Raw genomic sequence first — 25484 nt, 5'->3', positions numbered from 1 at the left:
TCTTCTCTCTCTCTCTCTCTCTCTCTCTCTCTCTCTCTCTCTCTCTCTCTCTCTCTCTCTCTCTCTCTCTCCCTCTCTCTCTTTCTCTTTCTAAGTTTTTTAAATATTTTGATAGTTATAGCCTGGGACCCGTACGGAACCAGAATCAAAACGAAAAATCATTTCATAATCCTTTTCTTCGAAACTAAAATCGTAACCAAAGGAAAATGTTAAAAAAAATCTCATTTTTAGTTCCTTCTCTGCGGAACCTTAATTACTCACAAAAAATTGTTGTTTGAGGCATGAAATAATAAAAATAGTTTTAAGTATATCCCAGAAGTGCGGGAAAAGTAGATTTTTCTGTTATAAGTGTCTCATTTTGTAAGTCGAATTTTCATATATCATGTTAGAACTTATCATAAATCGAATGTATTGTAAAAGTTTCTTATAATAGTCTTTAAAGATTTTGAGGGTCACTCATTATCATGATTCTATTAATAAAAATGGCAAATTTTGGATACAGGGAATTTAAAATGACATTTAGTTTTATACGTAGGGTTACAGTAATCAAATTTTTTATCAAAAATAAATCTGCTCTTTAAGACAAGTTGACCACGAATTGTTAATTAAATAGAAACATCAATGATAACAAATTAAAAATGACCGATCCAAAATGTTCGTGCTCAATTAAAGTCACATGTTTAATATATTTTATACAATAAGATGAATACGCTGTTTTTCGATGTTTTCCATCGCACTTCTAAAATAAGATTAAGAAAGAATTAAAATTTGAAAAATGGATAATAAATAGCAGGTAATTATTTGTTTCATCCGAAAATAAGAAAAGAATGGTCTACTTGATCCAGTCAATCAAATTCAAAGACAACAGCAAAATCGTAGTAAGCAATTCGCCAACTCCGTGGGATTGACGGAAGATGACAATGTGGCAGTAATATTAAAATGTGGTATGCTCTATTTAAATTCGATCGAATTTAAAATATCAAGTGAGTAAAGTAAAATTAAATTCTCATGTGAATTTGTTACGGTAAAAAATTGTTATGATAGAAGAGATGGCGTAACATTTTTTGAATTGTACAGGAACTTTCATTCAATTTCCGGTTTTCTTTCTCCCTCCATTCATTGGACACTGAAGTTTTTTTTTGCACAATATGTGGCTCAAATGTTCGATTGTTTTTTTTTTATCTTTAGTACCAATTATAATGAAAAACTTTTGTAATACATCATGATAAGTTGTAATGTGGTACAAAAATTTGACTTATAAAAGAAGACACTTATAACATAAAAAAAAATCTATTTTCTTCATATTTTTGGGATATAAAACTATTTTTACTATTTCATGTAAGTTTCAAACTTTTTGGTGGTTAACTTTCGCAAGAGAGTTTAAAATCGGATTTTTTTAAGATCTTCCTTTTATAATTATATATATATATATATATATATAATACCAAAATTATAAATAAACGAATAAAATTATTTTCGGTTTATGATTTTTCGGTTTTTATTCGATTTTTTATTTATAATAAGTTGTTCTGTTTTTTATAGCTGATTGCATTAGTATAGAATTTATCTTTCTTCCTTTGTTATGCATTGTAAGAAGAAAGATAAACTCTAAACTCTACAATGCAGCTAGGATGAGAAACTGATTGAACGAATGAATATGCTCTCTCTCTCTTGTTCGCTCGATCATATCGTGCAATTGTGATTTGAATCCTTGCACATGTATATTATGTACACATAATACTATAAGACGTATTAAATAATATATTTTTTAATTTTTATTCTTGTTCCATATAAATATATAAATATATACAGTTTAATAGAGTAAATATAGAAAAAGTTATTAAAAAATTTAAACTCCTCCTATATTATGGGAATAATTGTAACCGGAAAAAAACCGTTAAAAACTGTAATTTGTATGGTTTCGGTATTTTTTCCCTAATTAACTGAAACTGAAACCGAAACACTTATCCGATGTTTTATAAAACCGTAGTCAGAATTGAACTAAAAAAACGTTTTGATCTCTAGTTGCATACATGCGAGAAATTTTATCATAATAAAGTTACTTTTTATTTATTGTTATTTCGGTAACACTAAACAACAAATTTTGATCAACATTTTTTTCACGATTTAATAATAGATTTTTATTTTTTATAATTAACTGAAAAAGTATGCTTTTCAAAAACTTCCTTTTAAACCTTTTAAACCTTTTAAAACTTCCTATTACTTTTTAATTTTTAAAAAAACTTTGAATGTCTTATGTAATGTTAATTCGTAATAATATAATGTAATATACAATGAATCACTAAAGGTATATGTATATTACAGATTATTATTTTTAAAACGAAACGAAATACGAAATTTTTTTTATTATGTTTATTATTAAAGGTAATATTATATGAAATTAATTTCTTTCTAGATAAAATTTCTAATAAATACGATTTTCGATAACTAAATAATTCATTTTGTATAGCTGCGAGAAATTTAAATATTTTCTTATTTGATATGAAATTTCTTTTAATGTTTACATACAATTTTATATGTGATAAGATAATAATAATATTTAATATCAAAAAGTTACATTGATTTATAAGGTTTCTATTTCAACAATAATGATGCTTATATATTTTATTCAATAAAGTAAAAGAATAAAGTTGTAAATTGATTCAATTTGTAGAATAGTTTAAATAGAATTGTTTAAAAAATAAGAGCCTTGAGTTTTCAAAATCTATAGATGATGAAAGAATTACATTCAGGTATTTAGAAAGATTTATCTTATAAACAGAAGATTTATCTTACAAACCAGTATAATATAAACTAATTTAATTACGTTGCTATTATCCGCAGGACAATTGATAAATATCTTTATTAATCTTCATAAATATAGTTTCAGTGTAATTTGCATTCGAATAAATTATTCAGTAATTAACAGGGAATGTTCTCACTGCTTGTTAGCTTAATCAATCGTTAACAATGATAAATGCTATTATTCGGACGAAAGCTCGATAGTGATGGAACGGACGGTTTTGACGCCTTCGAAAATTCACAATTAAAGCTCAATTGTTAGAGTAGCAAGTTATTGCGTAAACATGCCGTTCTCTACGAAAAGTAAATTGCCGAGAGGACAGATAGTAGATCGGAGATTATAACGACAAAATAACAAATGACGTATTGGCCGGACAAGAGTGTAATTTTTAAGTTTAATTCTGCGATCCCATGTAACAAATGGGTGGTGAATGCCATCGCCCTGCGCTATGAACCCGATATATTTTACGGCAAAAAACAACGGACCGTTATTTCGTTTTCAATGATGTTTAACGAATGATTTTCACGACTAGATAACTTTATTTACAAGAGTTTAAAAACGATTATTATACATAGCGACAGATTCGATTTTTGCGACGAGATTTAAAGCGAGAATCTTAGCATTATGTACTTCGCAGCAGTTTCGGATTTCTTTACTGGTGATATGCAAATGTAATAGAATTAACAGTGGCTTCTCCCTGTATGTAGGGGACGAAGAGTGGGACGACGATAACGAGCAGAATGTCCTGGAAGCGACCGAACAGGATAACGAAACGACGACGATTAAGCGTGAGTGTTATTTGTTAGACTGCCAGCTCTCATAGACTTTTCTTTAGTATTTACGTACAACAGGTGGCAACATTTGTACAAGTGAATTATACAGAATAAATAGAAGGTGTTTTCACTTATTTTAACACACTTTATATAATAAAAATTGGGAAAATTGTAATATAGAAATTTCAACCTACATTAAATTGTTTGTGGTGGATTACACACAATTTATTTACTTTTCACTCGATAAATAAATATTTACGACATATAAATATGATATTAAACGAAACAATTTTATTTATTGAATATATAAATTAAATAAATTAAAATTAGATTCTTTGAATAAAAAATAATTATACGATCACATATATTTCAGAGGATGATGAAGAAGAGGAAGAAGAAGAAGAGCTACAACGAGCATTTAGCCGTCAGTCAGAGGGTAAGATATATTTAGAATGATATACAAATAATGAAATGTTGTAACTGCTTCTTGTCACTTGAATCGTAATATTTGTTGCGAGCATTTGCATAATATTTTTAGCATCTGATTTAAATTCATATCTTATTCCCGTAATACAAGTGACATTAGTAATACAAGTCGAAATTTTTCTAATTTCCTTATTATTTATTATGTGAGGATTGTATTCTAAATACATCGATCTTCAAGGGGATTCTAAAGATGATATTTTTTCATATTTTAAGTAGCATTTAGACGATTATATGTCTTTACTGACACATAGACGATTTACGTGTCTTTACTGATGTATCTTTACATCAATATCTCGCTCACGTATGTCATACATACACATTTTTGTATAACAATTACGTTTTAATTAGACATCTAAGTCCAATTTTAAGAATCCACTTTAAGAGTCCACTTTACGCTGTTTCTTCATGCAAATTATTAGTCTGTAGATTACTATTTAAGTATAGATTGCACAGCTTTTATATGAAGCAAATGTTGTCACGACGTGACAGTTCTGTCATATTGGATCAAGAAATTGGTAAAGAAGATCTCAATTTTGAAATTTTTTGTCATCTTCGGCATAGACTTCACCTCACAGACACATACTAATGCGTATACTTTAATCCTGGAAAAGGATTCTTGAATCTGTAAAAAAGAAAAAAGGTAATTGTTATTCAAAAATTATATTTTAGTTTAGTTGGTAATACAGATGACTTTAAAATCCCTTTAAATTATGTTATTTTGACACTAAGAAATGTTGAATATCAATTTAACACAAAATTTTTAAATAACATAATTACATTATATTAAATTAATATTCGAATATATTAAAAAATTCAACGCAAAAATTTAACAAGAAATGAACTATTTCCAATACAAAATGTTTTTTTATTACGTACGTATAAAAAAAAACTACAAAGGAAAAATGACACAAATCAAAATAGGGACAGAGTTTTTAAAGATAACTTAAATTAATATATTATATTATAAATTTTTAGAGAATTTGAAACAAACAATTTATGTTATTTTAAATTAGCTTATATTTAATACTGCAATAATAAATAATTAATTTTTAAATATATAATTTTCTTTTCTTTCTCCTAAACAATTTTATATTTTTTACTAGTGTCATTTTTCTAGCAAGAATATTCATAACGTACAAATTTTTTCTATCAAAATTTGCAGTAAAATCGATTGCTTTGCTGCGCAATGAGAACTATCCCGTATACACAAAACCGGCCTTCTTTGCGTAACAATGCGAAGAAATTGCGAGAGAAAGAGAAAGAATGAGAGAAAGCCGCTCGGTGCATTCTGGTGCATTACTAGAATTGCCCTACGGGCACGCAACAATGCGTCGCGATGTATTGTCATTGTTGTTCGAAGGTGTTCAAGAAGCGCGATCCCGCCATAAATCCCATGAATATGGGATTCCTTGGTCCCTTGGGAGACGTGCAGCACGTAGCTATCCCAAGCACGAATGCATGTACATCGAACAATGCCGACATCGCACATTTTTCGCCTCTTTCCCGCGCGCGGATGATGAGGCGTGCGTTGGCTTTTTGTCGACAGAATGACAGGTTTTTAATTCCTCGTTCACGCGGTTGCAACCGAATGTATGCATGTTCGATTATTTTATCGTGAAGCATTTCATCGGTATTCGAAGTCAATGAAAAATGCAGAACGTACATACATTTCGCAACAATATATTTTTCGTTCTTTTGAATACAATTATTATAAATGTCTTTTTTTAACATAGTCAAATGTTAAGTATCCATTATTCGAAATTTTCTATATTAAAATTTGCTCCGTAACGCTTTCTTTCGCTTTTGATTTTTTAGTTCCCTTTTTAGTTCGATCAATTCTATGAAAAATAATAGGAACAAATCCATAATTGAAATTTATTTTAAACAATATAAAAAGATAAATATAGGTTAATAAGAGTCAGCAACGATAAATGCATAATTATTTAATGAACAATCCAATATCTGATTATTGATTGTTCACTAAATAATTGCGTCATTTCATTGCTGACTCTCATTAGCCTACTACATTTTCTTTTCTTTTTGTATCGTTTAAAATTTGAGAGTCCTAATATTATTATTGTTATTGAAATTTATTTCTACTACTATTTATTTCTACATTTATCTTTTTGTATTGTTTAAAATTCGAAAGTCCTAATATTATTATTGTTATTGAAATTTATTTTATTGCAATTATATATTTAATTTTCTACCGTAAATAAATTTTCTATTTTCGCCTCCAAGACAGCTAACGAACGGCCAACAGATTAACCGGATAGCATCTCTCGCGATGTCTACTTTTCGTTTTCTTTCGTAGTCTCCCGACAATTTCTATCCGAACTATTTTTGCGCTAAGTAAAATTTCCGCATCCCTTGTGTGCGCACAGCGTGTACCCTACGGTACCGCCCTTGTTACGTAACTAGCGAAACTGTCTCGAAAGATTCGTACCTTTCCCAAGTATCCAGCAGTTTTCCTCCCCAAGGAGGCCAAGAAGATCAAACCTTTATCCGCTCCCCCGTACGTACGGCACGATTATTATTTCAGGTTACCTTTCGCAAAGTGTACTTGCGCGCGCGCTTTATACTCGGAGGTAAAACCAACTTGGAGGAGCTCGCGAAGAACGAGGTTGCCTCCCGCAGGAGGCGGCCCGTACTCCCACGGGAGATGCCTCGTCCGTCTGCTTATCTGAAAACATCGAGCTTCCTTCGGCTTCTTTAATACTCCGTGTACCCACGCCGCTCATTAAACCATTGGGACATCGTTATTTTCTCCCTTTTTTTCCTCGTTTTTCAACCAGTGAACACACTAATGCCTTCGTTTCGCAACAATCGGTGAACATTTTCAAAGATGACTTTTAACTTTCTTTAAATCTACCTTCCGTATTTAATCTTTTTAAACATTTCTTTTTAATGTGCCTTCTTTAAGGATCTATATGTTTCTCCGAGCTTTTGTCCTTAAATATGTAATACTCTTGAATGTCCTAAAAAGATAAATTTCACTGTTTGATGATAAAATCTCCATTTGAGAGAGATTTGAAATCCTTTGAACTTACATTATTTTAATATGACAGAATTATAAAAGCACTTTAAAAACTAAATATCAGGGTTGAAAAGTTACATTATAAAACAGTAATTCATTACTATTATCATTTTTTCCTCTAATTTATTACCGTTACCCTCATTACTGATTAAATAACCTTTTATCGTTATTAAAAAATTAATGAGTCATTATAATTTCTATTACTTTTTTTCATCACATTTTGATTATTTTTTTTTACACTTTTTCAAAATACATTTTTTCTGTGTGCTTTAATTAAGGATAGGATAATGACTTTATAAAAGTAATTTGTTATTGTTACTGATTTACAAAAGTAACTTATTATCGTTACTGTTATTTAAAAATTAATGAGTTATTCTAAATTTTACTTATTCGTCGCTTATTTTAATAACCTTTTTTTTACAGTTTCTTTTAGAATTGTTTATCTAATCACTAATTAAAGTTGAGAAAGTTATTTTATAAAAGTAACTCATTACCGTTACTGTTGATTTAAAAAAATAACTTGTTACCATTATTATTATTCAAAAACTAATGAGTCATTAAAATTTTCATTATTTTTTTGATAATTTGATGTACCGCGTTTTGATAATCTTATTTGTATATACTTTTTGAACTATTTTTATTATTGATTTACCAGGTTCAATAGAGGTCTATGTATAATGGTTATGGTATCACAACATGATCAAATATAATATTCTCTTCTTAGACTTGCCGTTGGCTCAATGCTCCCAAAAATGTAAGAATAGTGAGTTTTGTATTCAAAATAGTGAGAGAAAAGTGAATTTTTTTGAAATGTTGAGCTATAATAAGCTATAATAAGCTATAATAAGCTAATTTTAGATTTGATTAAAATTGTATAGAACATTATCGAAGGAAATTGGTATTATTTTGAATATAATATTTTATCCTGTGATAGTGATATATTCATTATTTAATATTCCATTAAATCTAAAGGTGTTTTTGAATTTTAAAAACAGTATCGTTAAAAATACACGTTTCAACACGTTCGATAGAGAGAACAACAAATTTTCACAATAATACAATAGAATTTAAATTCAAAAACTGAAACGACTTAGGAAACATGTCTGGAGACAAAGTTAATATTTTTTAAAAATTAAATGTATCATTATTTAATTTATATTTAGTTTATTAAGATTTTATAAGTTTAAGTCTTTCATAACCAATAAAATTAGAACACATTTAAAAAAACTTTACTTAGAATAATATTAACAATAAGTTTTTCGCATTTCTACAAGTAATATCATTTTCTAATAAGTTTTTCATAGTGATAAAGTTATTACTTTACATGGCACTTTACATATAACAATATATAATACTACTTTTCATGACTACCGCTCAGTATATTGATTTAACTTATGTGAATTGAAATAACTGTAAATTATAATGAAATACTTAAATGAAAAACCTTTCTTACTCTCTAAATTTCATGGAGTGAAATTTTCGAAGAGATAATTGAGCCTGTTTTGAAAAAAGAGTGCAAATACGGCCATTCTTATTCAAGAATGGTAGATTTCCGCTCCTTTTAAGTGAGATTTACTCTTTTGAAATGAAATTCACTCCATAGGAATGAAATCTCAATCTCTTTTTTGGAGTGAGGTTCCATCTATCCTGATATTGTACTAAATAGTTAGTAATAAAGTAAAAGAATCCCGCTATTATATATTCAAATCTACTCAGAAAGGGGATAAAGAAACGCAGAAAAAAATTTAAAAAAAAACATGATTTATTAAATAGAAATTATAGTAAACACAGAAATAATACAATTTTAGCGGAAAAAAGTGAGAATAATTAGTTTTTATTGAAAAAGTGAACAAAGTGGGCCTTCTTCAAAATAATGAGTAAAAGCTAGAATAATGATTCGGCGGCAAGCCTATTTTTTTTTAAAATTCGCTTACACACATTCCATATACATTATACGTGTACAAAGTAATATAAAAGAAAGATAAATGTAATGTGTGACTATATTTATTGTTACCTAAAAAAAGAACTGCGTTATCATAACATTACATAAGGAAATAATGCGCCGATATTCATTTATTACTAAAAAAAAAAATCGTAAACCATTACAATTGACCATGTATAAATAATGCATTACTTCCCAACTCTGCTAAATACCTAATGAGAATATAGGTCAAAGTAATTACTGAGATATTTTAGAATCGGAGTTATGTTTCATTTTCGATCCTTGAAGTGTATCGCGTTCAAGTAATGGCTGAATGTAATTGCCGTGATATATACTTTCGCATTCTTCTTCTGCTTTTTCATTAAACTATTATGTTTCAAGTTAAGCATCTTGATAATATTTGAAGAACAACATGCGTTTGATTACGGAATATTATTAAATTATATAACATCTATGAAGTAACTTCAATTTAAGAATTATAAATTCTTTTATTTATAATGCGATATTTATTTTTTGATATAATTTTCTAGACGTGTGTTAATTAGAAATAGCAAATTATTATTGACACCGTTCTATTTTTTTATTAATATTATATTTTTTTATATAAAAAAATTCTGAAATTCTTTAACTCTTTTCAATAATTATCTTCTTTATTGATGAAATATTTGATTTTTTATAATTTTCTTTACTCTTATAGCAATTTATTTACTTGGTTCTTTTAATGAGTAAGAAATTCGATATTTCTAGTTAATAATCTAATAACTGATTTTGGCAAACCGCGAGATGCAATAACGCATTTACTACTCTAATTTATTTAAGGCAAGGTGATAATTGATGCGCGGCACATACATCCCGCTATGGCAAGAATTTCTGACGCTTATGACATGCTATTTAACCATGCGATTATTCCGTTGAGACATACCTTAGAGATGCACAAACGCATCGATTCCTTCAAAATATCAGTTTAATCGCAAATAATATATCAACAAAATAGTATTAAATATAATATTAAATAGTATTAAATGTAATATATCAACAAGAAAGTATTAAATATAAGAATATTTGAATAAGAAGTATGTCATTTATACTAAGATAAAAAAGTTGTTAGACTTTTAGATTAAATGCGTTTAATTGTTCTCAGTAATTATTTTAGTTCAAGTGTTTATATAGGGTAACCAGCAAATATGCTGGCAAATATGCCGGCGAGATTTACGCTGCAAAAAAAATAGGAGTTACATTATATCTGTCTTACTCTGTTATACGCTTTTATGTTATATTAGTATTGTGTTATGATTTCAATTTCTCATTATTAATATTAATGACATTATTGTGAATTGAATCGATTTATCACTGTGTTAAGTAGCGCCAGATCATAAATTATAATCTATATAAAATGATTACTGTAGGACATGCAAAAGACTTAGTCTTGGTTATCAAGATTTGGTTATTTCGTAATACATGTAGTGACATATGAGTATAGAGAAATAGTAAAGTATGTTGTACAATAAAATACAAGTACTTTACTCTCTTTGTTTAGTTTGCTATCTTGTATATAGCATCTTTGGGATATATGGTATGGCATTTTTAGCAGGCCAGATTTATGCCCAAAGCATACAAAGTACACAGATTGAATTCAGTACACTAAATACAATAAATGCATTACATGAAATATGTATCTCATGTACACTTGTACATACATTTGGGAAAATTGTAATTATTATTTGTTACTTCATATACATATTTATCATTCTTATTCTTCAATAAAACTTTATAAATGCATTTTATAAGTTATTGTGTCATTTTATGTCTTATTTATGCATTATTTGTGATTTTTTATAAGTACATATCCCTTCCCCTTCCCTATGAGTAGCCATATATCGCATCTCTATGGGATATACGGCAAAAGTGCAAGGGTTTAAAAAAGTTCATTTTTTAATGCGAAATATACATATTTCGGATTTATATTAATATTTTTTTCATAATAGTAGACAGTACAAAGTTTTTATTGATATAGTTCGTTATTTTAAACATAGTAAATAATATTTAATAAATTAAGTTTTTGATAGGCGCGGCGTATTGGAGTTATCTTATTTAGGTTAAATATACGCGTCATGTCAACAAAATCTCATAATTTAAAACATCTTATTTGTTTGAATGAATAAATATTTGCAATATCCCGTAGTCGCTGTATTTAGTTATGAATGAGTGAATGAGAGTGTGTGTATGAGAGAGAGAGAGAGAGAGAGAGAGAGTCAATTAATATATTCTTTAATTATATATATTTAAATACTAATTGAATATTTTCCAACTATATTTTTTAAAAAAATATATAACTAAAAAAAAATTAATAAAAAAGATTTTTTTTAATCAGCAAACTTGTTTTTCATAGTATATAAGGGAGGATCTTTTTTATCTTATATTTGTATATATTAGATGTGGGAAAAATTTTGGTGTAGTTTCGATAGTCTCAATTATTTCTATAGCTTCAATTTCGGGAAATGAAAAAAAATTTTTTTATATGATTTTTTACAATCGATTTTTATTATCGATTACAATCCAGACTGATTAAGGAAATACAACTTTCCACGCGAAGCGACTTTCATTCCATCTTCTCCCCTGCTTAGAGGTGCATGACTTCCACGCGAAGCAGGAATCTACCTGAATGAAAAATCGTAAAATAAAAAAAAAATTTTTTTTCATTTCTCGAAGTTGAGACTATATTTTTTATTCTCACATTGAGTAGAAATTATATGCAAAATTTCAAGTAAATATGAACGGGGGTCATTCGAAACTATATTCAAATTTATACATTTAAGTTTGAACTTTCCAAACAATGATTACATTATCATGTTATAAGTTATCATATTTAGTATTTATACATTTTGGTGAGAATGGATGATGTCATCAATTACTTTGGAAACATATCGTTGAACAATATTAAGTCTGTAATGGAATTTCGGTTACGGGATATCGACATAATATGCAACGTGGGATCACCTTTGCCACCTGCGCCATTCTATCGTCTTTTCGAAAGGAATTATCTTATAATATTATATATAATAATTCTCTCTTTTCATCTTACTCAGGATCATCTAGAATCCCCTAAGTCGAGGAGGTAACTACTTAATCATGGGACAAAGTCTCAAAATCATTATAAAATTCATATGAAATCTCTAAGTATAATCCGATAATTACATGTGCAACCACGAGAAATCATTATATATAATATCAATATAATATCAAATAAAACCGTATATTTTATCAAACGATTTCATATATTGTGAAAAAAATTATTTGTAATCAGATGAAATCAGATGTAATCTATAGGACAATATTTCAGCTAGTGGTTACTCCCTCGCCTTAAGTAATATGTTAAAGCAGAGACGTCAGATTAGTATTTCTTTTTCTTTTTAAAATTCAATTGAGATGGAAAATCGAGAAAGTAATTATTTCTACAAAATGCATTTCTTAGATATAATTATCTAAGAAAAATATAGAAACTCTTTTATATATAAACATTATATGTACCGAATAGAACGTAAATGCACGAATCGGAAAAATAATACACATTCGCTTCTAAAGATATATATAAATACGAACATCATATCTTGACTCACGTGGGATTGCTAATGACTTCACAATGAGCTTCCAACAACACGATGAAGACAAATGTTTAAACATCCTCGAGTCTGTATGTTATCATCATCATTCGGGGAATATCTGAGGGCTTGTTTACTCCATAAAAGTAAGAAATATAAAGAGCGATAGAAGAACGATAGAAGAAAAGAAAGAATGTAAGAAAATGCCGACTAACACTTTATTATATAACAATCTTCTTATTATAATCAACTGAAAAAAAGACTATAGAAAGAAACAAAAACAGAGAGAAAAAAAGGTAAAAGAAAGAAATTGAAAAGAGAATTTGAAAAGCTAAAGTTATCCCCATCGAGACTCGATTATTAAATCGGTTGAATTATCTGCTCGATTTTCCGTTTCCGTTTTTTGTATCTTGTTATTATAAAAGTAATAATGTCCATCAATACTTTTATTGTTAACGCTGTAATTATTTTTATATTCAATCTCGATTTGCTTTTTATATGGATTTCAAAATAGATGTCTAAGATATGGAAATATGTCTTGAGATCTATTTTGAAGCCAATTTTGGCATTCACATATGAAAATGACTTTGTTAAAATATTAAAAAATTTAGCTATATATATAGATATAGATCTAAAAATAATTTAATTAATTAATTAATAATATATATATATATATATATATATATATTATTATATATATTATTTAGATCTATATCTATATATATTACTTATGAAAATAATTATGTTGAACTCAAACTAATTGCTAGAATTAAAATTCTTTGCATTGTCATAAATTTTAGCGTTCGACATATCTAATTTCGACATATCTTATTTTTATGATCCAAGAAAATTATTTTTAGATTTGCATCATAATTAAATTTTTAGATACTTTGAGCAAAATCGTTCTTCCTATGAGTATAGATTTGAAATTCCTAAACTATTTTATTTATATCAAAATAGACATTAAAGTGAGATTGTTCTCCTAAAAGCCGCAACTTTTGACTTATATTTGACTAATGATTGACTTACGTGGATTTCTTATCTAGAAAATGTTTCCTTCTCTCCTTGCACTGACGAATCATTGGCGAAAAGTAATGTAAGTTAAACCTGCATGGTGCACAAAACTTTGGCGGTGCTTGCCGTGGAAATTGCCGTACGGATAAGCGAAAAGTCGAGCCGCTCTTGTGACAGATTGAAATCTCTGACATTAAGAAAATGGGGGATCTCGAATTCCGATGGGAAAAGTCGGCAACTTCTCAGGCCTGATAGTGGGTGATGGCGCGCGGTGGCCGGGGGTCGACGTAGCGCGGCGGCGGTCGACGGGGAAGATTGTAACATCGTTCGAAATATCCTTCTCTCTCGTGAATTGTTTCGCTGAGTATTATAATAATTGCTATGATAGATTTGAGTAACTAAAAAGAATATGGATAGAAAAATATTTTCTTTCTTTGTAATTGAAATAAGTTCACTTTATTACATAGAAAGTATCATTATTGTAATTATGTATATATAATTTTAATTACATAAGTGAATGAATAAGGAAACCAAAGAAAAAAAGAAAGTTTATTTTAAGAAGCATATAGAAATAACATACATTTAATCGAGAAAAGATGAAAGATGAATACAGAATATAAAAAGAAGACGTAGTTAAAATAAAATAATTTGTTGCATTTCGTATCTCTCTGCGCGTTTCTGATTTATATAATAACAAGATACACAATGTAAAATAATCAACGTAAAATAATTGCATCGAGCGGTCTTGATCTTGACTCCCCTCTGGGAAGCTGGAAAGTCCTGTAGAGCTGGTCGGTACAGCTGCGACCAAGCGGGGCCACTGCGGAAGAGGTAAAGAGGGCGGCCGAGGGTAGTTCCAAGAGTGCGGCGGGGAATTAGGGGAGAAGAGGGTATATTATGGGGAATGCCAGGGGAATCCCGAGGGACCCTAAGAATAGTCCTGTGCGCATGCGTCAAGCTGATTAGTTCTCCCCTACCTTCCTCTCTGCTCTCCGCTGCCGTCCTCTCCTTCTTTCGCGTGCCCGAGTGCTGGCAGCACCAGAGGAGAGCATCAAGTCCCTCAGGACCTGGCCCCGCTGCCTCTTTGCGCCCACCTACCCTCTTCTCTTCATCGCTGCATCTCTCCTTTTCTTTTCTTCCTTACTTTGCCCTCTCGCGATTTCTCCTTTTTTCTCCGTCGTATTTCCCATTTTCTTCTCTCTTCGTGACACCTTCGTCTTTTTACGTTGTTGCATCTTATATTCCCGATATTGGCACCTTCTAATAAAACTCTCTTTTCCCTTTTCCCCGCATCTATCTTCATTTCTGTTCCGCTGTCTCCTTTTCCTCCTTTCAATCCTTTCCTCCTTTCAATTCTTTCTTCCTTTCTCTCTAGCATGTTTCTTCTTCTTCTTCTCTTCATCGAGCTTTTCACGTTTTATGCCTTACGTCTTATATTCCCGACATAATACTAATAAAGCTATATTTCGCAAGCCCCTGTGGATTTCTCGAAACATTTTGGGAAACGCTTTTCTATTGCACGGTCACATAAGGTCGCAATTGCACGTTTCGTCAGGTCAACGATGAGTAATTCACGAATGATACACGAAATGACAAAATATAGAATAATTTTCCGCTTCTTGATATTTTTTTTCGGAAAGTGTTCACACGATTAATACGTTCATCATCTTTATATTTTAAACATTATTTGTGATATATTTAAATTGATATAAAAATGTGGATGAAGAAAATGAATTAAAGAGAAAAGAATGATTATACACATATGTTTATAATTTATTGTTAGTCTCGCAATGAAAAAGTAAAATTAACTGTGATAAAATTTATAAATAATAAAAAAATTTATAAATAATAAATAATAAATTTATAAATAATAAAAATTTTCATAATATAATTTAATATCTTATTTATAACATTTAAATCGAAATGATATATCTATACAGATACAAACTCTCTCTAATGAATACTTGACGTCAATTATTTCAGTGCAAGAATAATTAGAGGTGCTCAATCAAAGTTCAAAAAACAATCGATCACCTGATATATATAGGATTCGACCATCGGTTTCTTTCTTATCCTCGCTGGACATTCACAACGTAGAATCTTCATGACAAGCAGGTAGAAGTCACGAGTCTCAACTGACTCTTGATCCAGAAGCAAGGAGAACTGGCTCTACGTACAATGGCGTTTTCTCGACATGACTGTACTTGGCGATATAAGGGTGTCCCAGGTGACGAGCTGCCTCGGGCCATAGCGCAGCTCCTATGTATCCCTTGGGATACTCCAAGTCCCTCTATCTCTCTCTGCCTCCCTCTCACTCTGCTCGTTCCTGTTGTTACCCTTCACCCTCGTCCTCCGCCCATCCTACCCTCCTACAAACCTATACGGTGAATCCTTCATGTACCTGTATCTTACGTACACTCATACGCGCTACATCCGCGTGTGTATCGCATGGATGTGGCGCATACACGCACGTTGCGAATATGGTCGAAGGTACTCGAATACACGCGAGTAATCCGTCTTCTTTTCCCGGTTGCATCCTGCGGTATTGTGCGCGTGGAACCAGGAACGTATTTTCGCAGACGCGCAAATTGTACCGGTCGACGGTCGGCAGTGCTGGCAAACACGGAAAATATGATACGGTCTCATTATAAACTCGCTCTCTCGACACTGCCACTTCCCGCATCGTACATAATACGATTGCATCACCGTGCACCACGTGATAAACCCTATAAATGCAGTTGCTCCCGCGATCGCGCGAGAATTCGGCATGTGCAATGACTGTATTTTTACGAATCAACTTGCCGGGAAAACTCTTAAGAGATTTTCTGTCAATTAAAGCAAAAATTTCGAAATTGCTAATAAAATTTTATTATATCGCTCACTCGCGTTCAGTGACAGCTCAAAAAATTAACTTAGTTTCCAGAAAAGAAAAAAACTGTTTTTGCAACAAATTGATAAAAAATTATTGACTGATAAATAATATTGGCAAGAAGAATATAACACGATCTAATGTAATGTGTCATTTTTGTTATTTTTGCTTCATGACCTGTAAAAAAATCATCCCTTTGAGTTGTAATGATTTTTTAAATCATTCTTTTTAAGTTATGACAATTTTGATGAAATTAAATTAATTCACTTTTGATGATTGATAGGGTAATATTTATCTAACTTACGGTAATAACTTAAAAATCATATTTTTTGAGTTGCAACGCTTTTAAAATAAGAAATATTCAGTTTCTTAGAAAAAAAATGATAAGAAACAGAGATTAGTCTCGTCGTAAATTTCTGAAATTGTAAAATATTTATTTTAAAATAAACTACTCATAATTATCCACTTTTCGCGTCTAGTAATAGAACACGGCTTGGCTCAAAAGAATATACGGACAAGACTTTCTTTGCAAAACGTTACTTTTCTGATAAATCGTTTCCACTGCGCAAAGAGGCTTTCCGAGAAGCGTTCCCAAGTGAAACGGTATTACGAAGTGACACTTCGGTCACGCTTTAAATTGAACAATCCGCAGCGTCGCAGTCTAAGCGACCGAAATGACGAACTCTTCTTTCGAGTATGAGATTAGCGCGACGAGATTAGTTCGAAGACTATAATCGCGGCTTCTCTCTTGTGATGGATAACCGACAAAGGACCATAGAAGTACTACCTGTTATTTCTCTTTTGCAAGAACGAGGATAGAATAAGACCGCGAAAAGGAACTCGTCTAATAACTACTCGTTCAATCATTAATTAATAATTCGTGGTACTTGTCAAGACGCTCTCTTCAGTTTTTCCCCGATAATTTAATAACACAAAGAGATAAAAGATATCAATATCCATATTAACGATCCTTGTTTTATAGTCTTTTCATTTAAGATCTCTCTTCAAAATTTAAAATCTTTTCAAAGATGCCTTTTTTTGATCCAAAAATCATTGCTGAATAGTATCTTTAAAATATTTCACATCGCTGTCATCACGATTCATATCTCAAGCAAAAATTTAACCGAACGTATTGATCCCTCTTTATTGACCGTTTTCACAACCTTATATAAAGTATTGCCACAGTTAAAGTAAGCGTTCCATATCTAACGAAAAATAAATTTAAAAAACAGTTTTATTGAAAAATAATATTTATTTTTATAATAATTTTAATATTTTGTTAGTTTTCCGTTAGCTCTTAATTATTATCATCTTTTCCAAGAAAATACAATAAATTGAAAATTATTTTATACTTATGGCCAAAAGAGATTATATTTTTTAGATTAATATTATATTTTTATGTAAAAGATAGATTCTGAAATTTTTGGCCTTTCGATAATTATATCCTTTATATTGATGAAATTTGCTCTTTCATCACTTTCTTTATTTTTATAGTAATTTATTCGCTCTTTTTATGATTTTAGTAAGTTAAAAAACATGCATCTATATAACTAAAAATAAAAATAATTTTTTTATATTACGAATTTTTCGATACTCTGTGTCAATAAATCGATGTTCATAAAAGTATCACGTGGCTGATTGCCACGAACGAAATCAGTCATAGAAATTAGATTCGCGGAATACCAAAGAAGTGAACTTTTTTTGCATGAGCAGAAAAAAAATGTATCGTGTAAGAGATGATTTCGTTTCCTCGGACGACAATGATGCTTCTGATGAGGAATGTACCGGTGTGCTCTTGCATCGAAATATGATGGAAGCAGTCATACTCGGGTATTTAGGGACCTGAGAGCCATCGCGTTGCAACCCAACTTAACTTTTGCGTGAACATACGGTATCGGGTACCACGCTAACTTTATGCTAATCTTCCCTCCTTAGGCTGTATACCGGTACTTCGCACAATGAAAACCTGCGTCATAGGAAACTCACTTGCCCAGTTATATACTTTCCGCAGCTCAAATTCCTAGTCGAATTAAGAAGATACAAAATTCTCGCACGAAAATCTATCTTATCTTCATCATTCGCCCAATTGTATCGAGAAATATGTTATTAAATTAAACTCTTTCCATTAGTTAACAATATTTTTATTTTGTTATCAGGATTATTTGTAACGTTGTTACTGTTCATTACTTTTTTAATAATTTTTAGTAATGAATGGATAATGATGTTATATTTTAATGATGTTATATTCTCTATTCGTAACATTAATGATAATACAGTTGCATTTTTTGAGTAATGAATATAATAAAATTATTTTTATCGTTATTTTGCACACATTTACAATATATCCGTTTGAAAAATGCATAAATGAGTTTTAAAAAAAGATTCTATAACCGTTGCAATTAATAATTATTATAGATCTTTAGAACTTAATTAGTGACATAGGTAATTGGATGTCACTCTAAAAAGATTAGTGATCCTTTTTTCATGTACACCCAAGGATTTTGATTCTTTCCCTCGAAAATTTTCACACTGAGAAATGATCACTTTTCTACATTAATGCTCATAGTCCGTGTGCGATTAACGACACAATTAAACGACCTTATGTCCGCTTACAATTAAATTGACATAAAGACGAAATATAACCTGAATTTTTGAAAGTTTTAAAAAAGTATCCGAGGGAAAGAATCGGAGTTTTTAGGTGTACATCTAAATGCACGTGTTATACGTGTAATTAATATATCCGTAATTAATATATCCGTATTTCAATCCGTGTAACTTTTAATACACAGGCACACAAGCGTCCCCAAATATAGCGTAAATGTTAATTATACGGATACTTTTGTTGTAACAGAGTGTCTGTTATCATATATTTTGAAAATGATTCAAAATTACGAAAAATTGTGAAATATTGGGTTGTCCGGAAAGTTCGTGCCGATGTTGAAGGAAAATTGAAATGCAGAAAATTTAAATTTTAGTACACATTTATTAAATTATATAAGTTAGTCGGCACGAACTTTCTGGACAACCCAATACATTTCGTTCGATCATTTTGAGGGGCTACTCTTTTAAGAGGAAATTGCTTCTCTCTTCCCCCTTTAATTTAAAAATTTCAAATGGAATTCTCTTTATTGTAAAATATCATTTGAAAGGCGAATAAAAAGAGGCGACATTAGATATGACTGCTTCATATTTCGATGCAAAAACTTATCCATACATTCCTGAAGCATCATTATCAACTGAGAAAACAAAATCATCTTTTACACGATATATTTCAATGTTCTATGCTCACGCGATAAAGTTCACTTCTTCAGTATTCCGTGAATTTAATTGCTATGACTGATTTCGTGGTAATTAATCATAATATTTTTATGAACATTGATTCATTAACGCCGGATGTCGAAAAGTTTGTAATATATAAAAATTATTTCTATTTTTAGCTAGATGCATAAAATTTCTTCCTAAACTTAAATTAGAAATACCAATGTTTTCTAATTTATTAAAATGATAAAGGAGCGAATAAAAAAAGAAAGTTTTTTGTTTAGGTTAATACATTTCTAGTTCGGAAGTTATTCAATATCAAAGTTTGAAAAATTCTGTTTGTTCTTATATTCAATATATGTTGGATTTATTGCAGTAAGGCTCGGTTGCACCAATGTTACTTTAACTTTAAGCGAGATTTAAAACTCTATCTGTCTCGTTTTAAAGCCAAAAAAGAGACAGATATTGAAAAAGTTTTAAGCTTTGCTTAAAATCAAAGTAACGTTGGTGTAATCGGGCCTAACCATTTAAAATGAGCATTTCTTAGCAGTAAAATAATTACGAAATTTCTTTTGTTTGCAATATTTTCTTAGATATGTCTTCACAAGCTGCTGTAATCTGTTTTGTTCAGAGCGCGCTTGAATGCACTGGAATGCACTTACAATAACATTTCTGCGAATACATACCTTATGCACAGCGAAAAACTGTGTACATATATAAATTAGTCAAAAATGTTTTGAATATCGAGTTCGTGCAGTTAACTTAGACAGAACGTTTTACAATTTGAAACCCAATTATTCTTCACTATGGATCAATTATTTTATTGTCTAGAAGTGAACGGTGTCTATTTTGAAGAGTTACTGCAATAAGTCCAATGTATGTATATTAAAGGACAAATAGAATTTTTCAAACTTTGATTCTGAATAATTCCAAACGGGTCAATGTATCAACTTTCGCATTGAGCCAAAAACTTTCTTTTTTTATGCCTTTTTAAATGATATGCTACAATAGGAGAGGTTCCATCTGAAATTTTTAAGTTAGGGCACCCTTAGGTGGCAATCTCTTCGATCCCCTTTGAAGAAATAACGTCTCGAAATGATCGAACATGTATTTCACGATTTTTCATAATTTGATTCGTTTTCAAAATATAAGAGTGGTAACAATCTTCATAGACACCCTGTATATTAATAATCACACGAAATAAAATATGAATATATTACATGTATATCCATATATTTTAATATACATGTAACTATATTTGAAACGAATATACGCGCTTTTCAAACTGTGTATTTCGATACACGTGTACTGTGTATTTCAATATATCTGTGTACTCATATATTAAAAATTATACGGAACTGTATATTAATTACACATGTACACGTATATATACATGTACGTAACATATGTATCTCCAATACACGTTCAAATGCATGATTTCTAAAAAAAGATATTTCACAAAGTTATAACGTCTTAAACTTAACTTGTTGACAAACTTAGCAATTTTGAGATAATGTTTGTACAAATTTTGAAATCTTATCACGACACTCCTGTAGAGTTCATATTATGGCCTGCGGATTGGACCGTAAAGGAGTGCACACACCTGCGTATCATAAACAGTTATGAAGTCGTAAGCTCTCGCAGAACCAGTTAACTGGGGAATTAGTGAACTCGAAATTACGGCGGCTTTTGACATAGCCGAAAAGGATGGACTGTGGCGACTCTTGATAAACCGCGTTGTAGCTGAAGGGGCTGCGTATAAATTTCGGCGGGTGGTACGCTTCATTTAAGTGTTGGATAGAGATCGACATTAAACCCGCTTCAACTTTCGACTTAATTCGACATATCGGAATCTTAATATAAGGGATTGCGATTGAATAAAATGTATAAAATTGAAATAAACATTTTTAGAAAAAAATATGTATTCTATAGTTGAGTAATAAATTGATATGTAAAAGTAGATATATTAATAATTAAAATATAAAACTTAGGTATTGAAATTTCTAAATTACTTAGCTTCTTGATTTGAATTGAATATTTAAAAGAAATGTTCTGAAATAATTATGTATAAACACTATAAAATCAATTGAAAAAGAGTTTAATTACAGAGGAAGTTAAATCCTACGATTATAGAGAAAAGAGTGCAAAAGTTATTAGAAATCTCAAATCTTTACTTATTGCAAATGCAGTTATAAAATCAATCATATTTAATAAAAATGGCAAACATTTTGTTCCAAAATCAGCCAAAATCCTTTCTCTAATTGCAAAATCAATTAACCAATTAATGCTCTATTTTATAAATAGAAATCGTATTACTATATTATACATGTTTTATTAACTAAAAAATAATAAATTTTTCTTAATTTTTCAAAAAAAAGAATCTTCTTAAGAAGATCCTAAAGATAATTAATCATATTGTAAATAGCATTTATACATAGACGACGTATCATTGACACATCACTACATTTATATCTCACTCACATGCCACACATACACATAAATTTTCGTATAACAATTACGGTTTAATTTATAGACGTCTAATTGTAAGTCCAATTTTAAGAATTTCATGTTGTTTTTTCATGCAAACTATTAATTTGTGGATTACTATTTCATAAATACAGATTGCACAACTTTTATACGAAGCAAATGTTACGACTGACAGCTATGGAGCGCCATATTAGACTAAGAAATGATAAAAAAGATTTCAATTTCGAAATTTTTTGTTATTCTCAGCATAGACTTCACAGACATGTATTAATGCGTGTAATACTTTAATCTTGAAAAAGGATTTTTAAATCAATAAAAGAGGAAGGAAGTAATTATTATGCAAAAATTATATGGTTTTGTCAGTAATACAAATATAGGCTATAGGATCCCTTTAAGAGATCCTATATATCATATAATTTTTGTATAACAAATACTTTTTTCTCTTTCACAGATTCGAAAATTCTTTCCTAGGATTAAGATATATGCATTAATACGTGTTTGTGGAGTTTATATCGAGAATAACCAAAAATTTCGAAATTGACATATTTTTTTATCATTTCTTAACTTGTAACATGGCTTCAAGCTGTTAAATCGTGGTAACATTTATTTGATATGAAAGTTTTGCAACCTGTACTTACGAAATAGTAATCTACAAACACATAATTTGCATAAATAAATAACGCCGAGTTCTTAGAATTAGACGCTTTATCACGACGAATTTGTTATACAAAAATTGAGGCGAGCGTGCGACTGTATCATAGGTTGCGTGAGATATTGATAGTATATAAAGATATGTCAATGCGCTTGAAAACAGCGATTTCTGGTGACGTCGGAGTTCGAGCTTTAGGATCTTTTTAATAGCTTGAATGAAAACAATTATACAAATTTTTTTCGCTCTTATTAAAAAAGTTTTAAGTGAAGATAACGACTTTTGCTACTTAAACAAACAAGTTTTTTTATTTTTTTATCACAAGATTGAGTACAAATTTCCAAATATGGAAATGTTGGGATTCGTCATATTTGAAAGGTAACAAAAGTATTTACTATATAGAGATTGGGGATAAAAGTAACATTTTGACTTTAAAGTTATAATAAGTTATAATAAAGTTATAATAGTTAAAATATAATATTTACATTAAAAAAATATGTATTTAGATGTAGAATTTATTTAGCTACAAAATTTTCTTTGGTTAAATTTTTTTGTAACTAGAAAAAAAGTTATGTTTGTTTAAAGACTGTGAAGAATTTTGTTATAACCCCCAAAGACAATATATACGATTATAACAGTAGAGGAGGATAATTGTATCACATTTGCTAGAGGTACACAACTATATAAGTCAACTACATACTTTTTCTTGCAGTTGTACGAATAGATAACTAATCCTTTATAACTTCTTTATGTCTGTTTGTATAAAGACATTTTTTTAATATAGTTTTTCTCTTATCTGTCTTGTCTTGTTAGTGGAATTCTATGAAGAAAAATACAAATAACATTGACAACAAAATACTAAAATCAAATTAAATAAGTTTGAGGATAATTATAATGTTACGATTGACAAACATTGATATTTCTATTATCTCCTAATGATATTTTATGATTCATAGTAATTTTTTTGATAAAAACCTAGATAAAAGTCAACTCAAATGTGCAAATCATCAATGCAGATAATTATTAAAACATATTATTATAATACATATTATTATATCTTCATTATAAAGAAAAAAAATTTTTTTGATTTTATGTACACAAAAAAACTTGGTGCATGAAAAAAGTAATTTCTACTCCTGCACGTTCCGCGAGAACCAGCATATAACGAATGATTCAATATCGCGGATCTGTCTACAGAATTTTACATGCAGCCGCATATACATATCTATTACAGTTTAAGAAATATTAACGATGTTACTATTGTCCCTTATTACTTTTGTTCCCGGTCTCTTCTAACTCTCATTTTTATTAAATTATATAGTTATATAGTCCTCCGAAAAATCGGTCGCGTATGAATGAATGTCGATGAAGAAGAGACGTGTCCAGTAGGGACTCGTGTCAAATTAAATTCCTACGAAGCCGATGTCACGTATATACATACATGTATATATATGTATATACGCACAAGTACACGTATAGCACATTTTCAATATATGTATAATACACGCTAGAATATAGGATTGATAGTCCTACAACGGCGAAGTACAAGGAACAGCCATCTTTCTCAGAAAGAAATTAAAGTTTTCCCTAAGGTATAGTCTTCTTCTTCGCTTCTCTCCGATCCCTGTCGTCTTTCTCTCTTTTCTCCTCTCATCGGTGTCTTAGTCGCCAAGTTCTCGTGTTAAGGCCGGGTAGGTCGAAGGATACTGCCATGGGGTGGTCGTAGGGTGGCATCGGCTAGCCCATTGCTATTATTTGTGACATTCCCTGGGGATGGACCTGCCCTTAACAATGGCATGTGCCGATGACACTATACCGGGTGTCCGCGATATCATTTCACTTCCTTTCGTCGCCTTCCATCATTAGGCATGATCTAAAATTCTACTGACCATAAATGATCGTCGTATGTAATCGTTTACGCAATATCTTGCAGTCTCGTGCAAAAATTTCATATTTAGAACACAACATTCTGTTTTTAAATGATTGTACACGTTTGTACATTTATTTTTAGACGTGGCACTTTGTGCGATTTCGTCGCGTGTACATTTGAATCGGATTTACGAATTATGAAAACTCATTTCACGCGCAGTCATTATACCATACCAATAGTCGAAGGACTTAGCTTACGAATATGAGTACGCCGATGGTGTTTATTTTTTTCGACTGAATTAGTCAGTTCAGAAATCAATGACGCAGCAACTGCAATTCCATTTTCTAGCGAAAAAGAACACCATATATTCGAGTTTTATTCCATTGATGGTTTCGGCGGTGGTGATAATATCGGGCCGAGACGGCCAATTAAAAACGTATCAGCCATCCAGCCACTTCGAGTTTGAGTACCAACCGAATTGAAGAGCCTCGAAAAATATATGTTCCAATTGTTTCGCGTTAGATGTATAAAGTTTTTATGATAGAAAAATTTCAAATGATACAAAAATCCTAAATACAGACATCCAAATTTTAATTCTTGTTATTAAATAAACTGAAGTACAAATTGTATTAGGTGTACAACTTTGCTTTCGCCGTTTTTTTTCCGAAATTCGAGGCTTTATTATAAAAAACTGGTT

General features: G+C 30.2%; 1 protein-coding gene across 1 annotated transcript in view; it reads left to right on the top strand.

Annotated features, from left to right (window-relative positions):
* Positions 1-25484, top strand: part of LOC105623862 — a 129075-nt gene that overhangs the window by 13114 nt on the left and 90477 nt on the right. The window contains exons 2-3 of the mRNA XM_012205235.1: positions 3511-3591; positions 3950-4012. Of these exons, the coding sequence (XP_012060625.1) occupies positions 3511-3591; positions 3950-4012 (144 nt within the window). The remainder of the gene's footprint in view (positions 1-3510; positions 3592-3949; positions 4013-25484) is intronic.

The sequence above is a fragment of the Atta cephalotes genome (genome assembly GCF_000143395.1).
Source record: "Atta cephalotes unplaced genomic scaffold scaffold00066, whole genome shotgun sequence".
NCBI lineage: Eukaryota > Metazoa > Arthropoda > Insecta > Hymenoptera > Formicidae > Atta > Atta cephalotes.
Note: the sequence above shows the minus strand (reverse complement) of the source record. Positions and strands in the feature narration are given on the sequence as shown.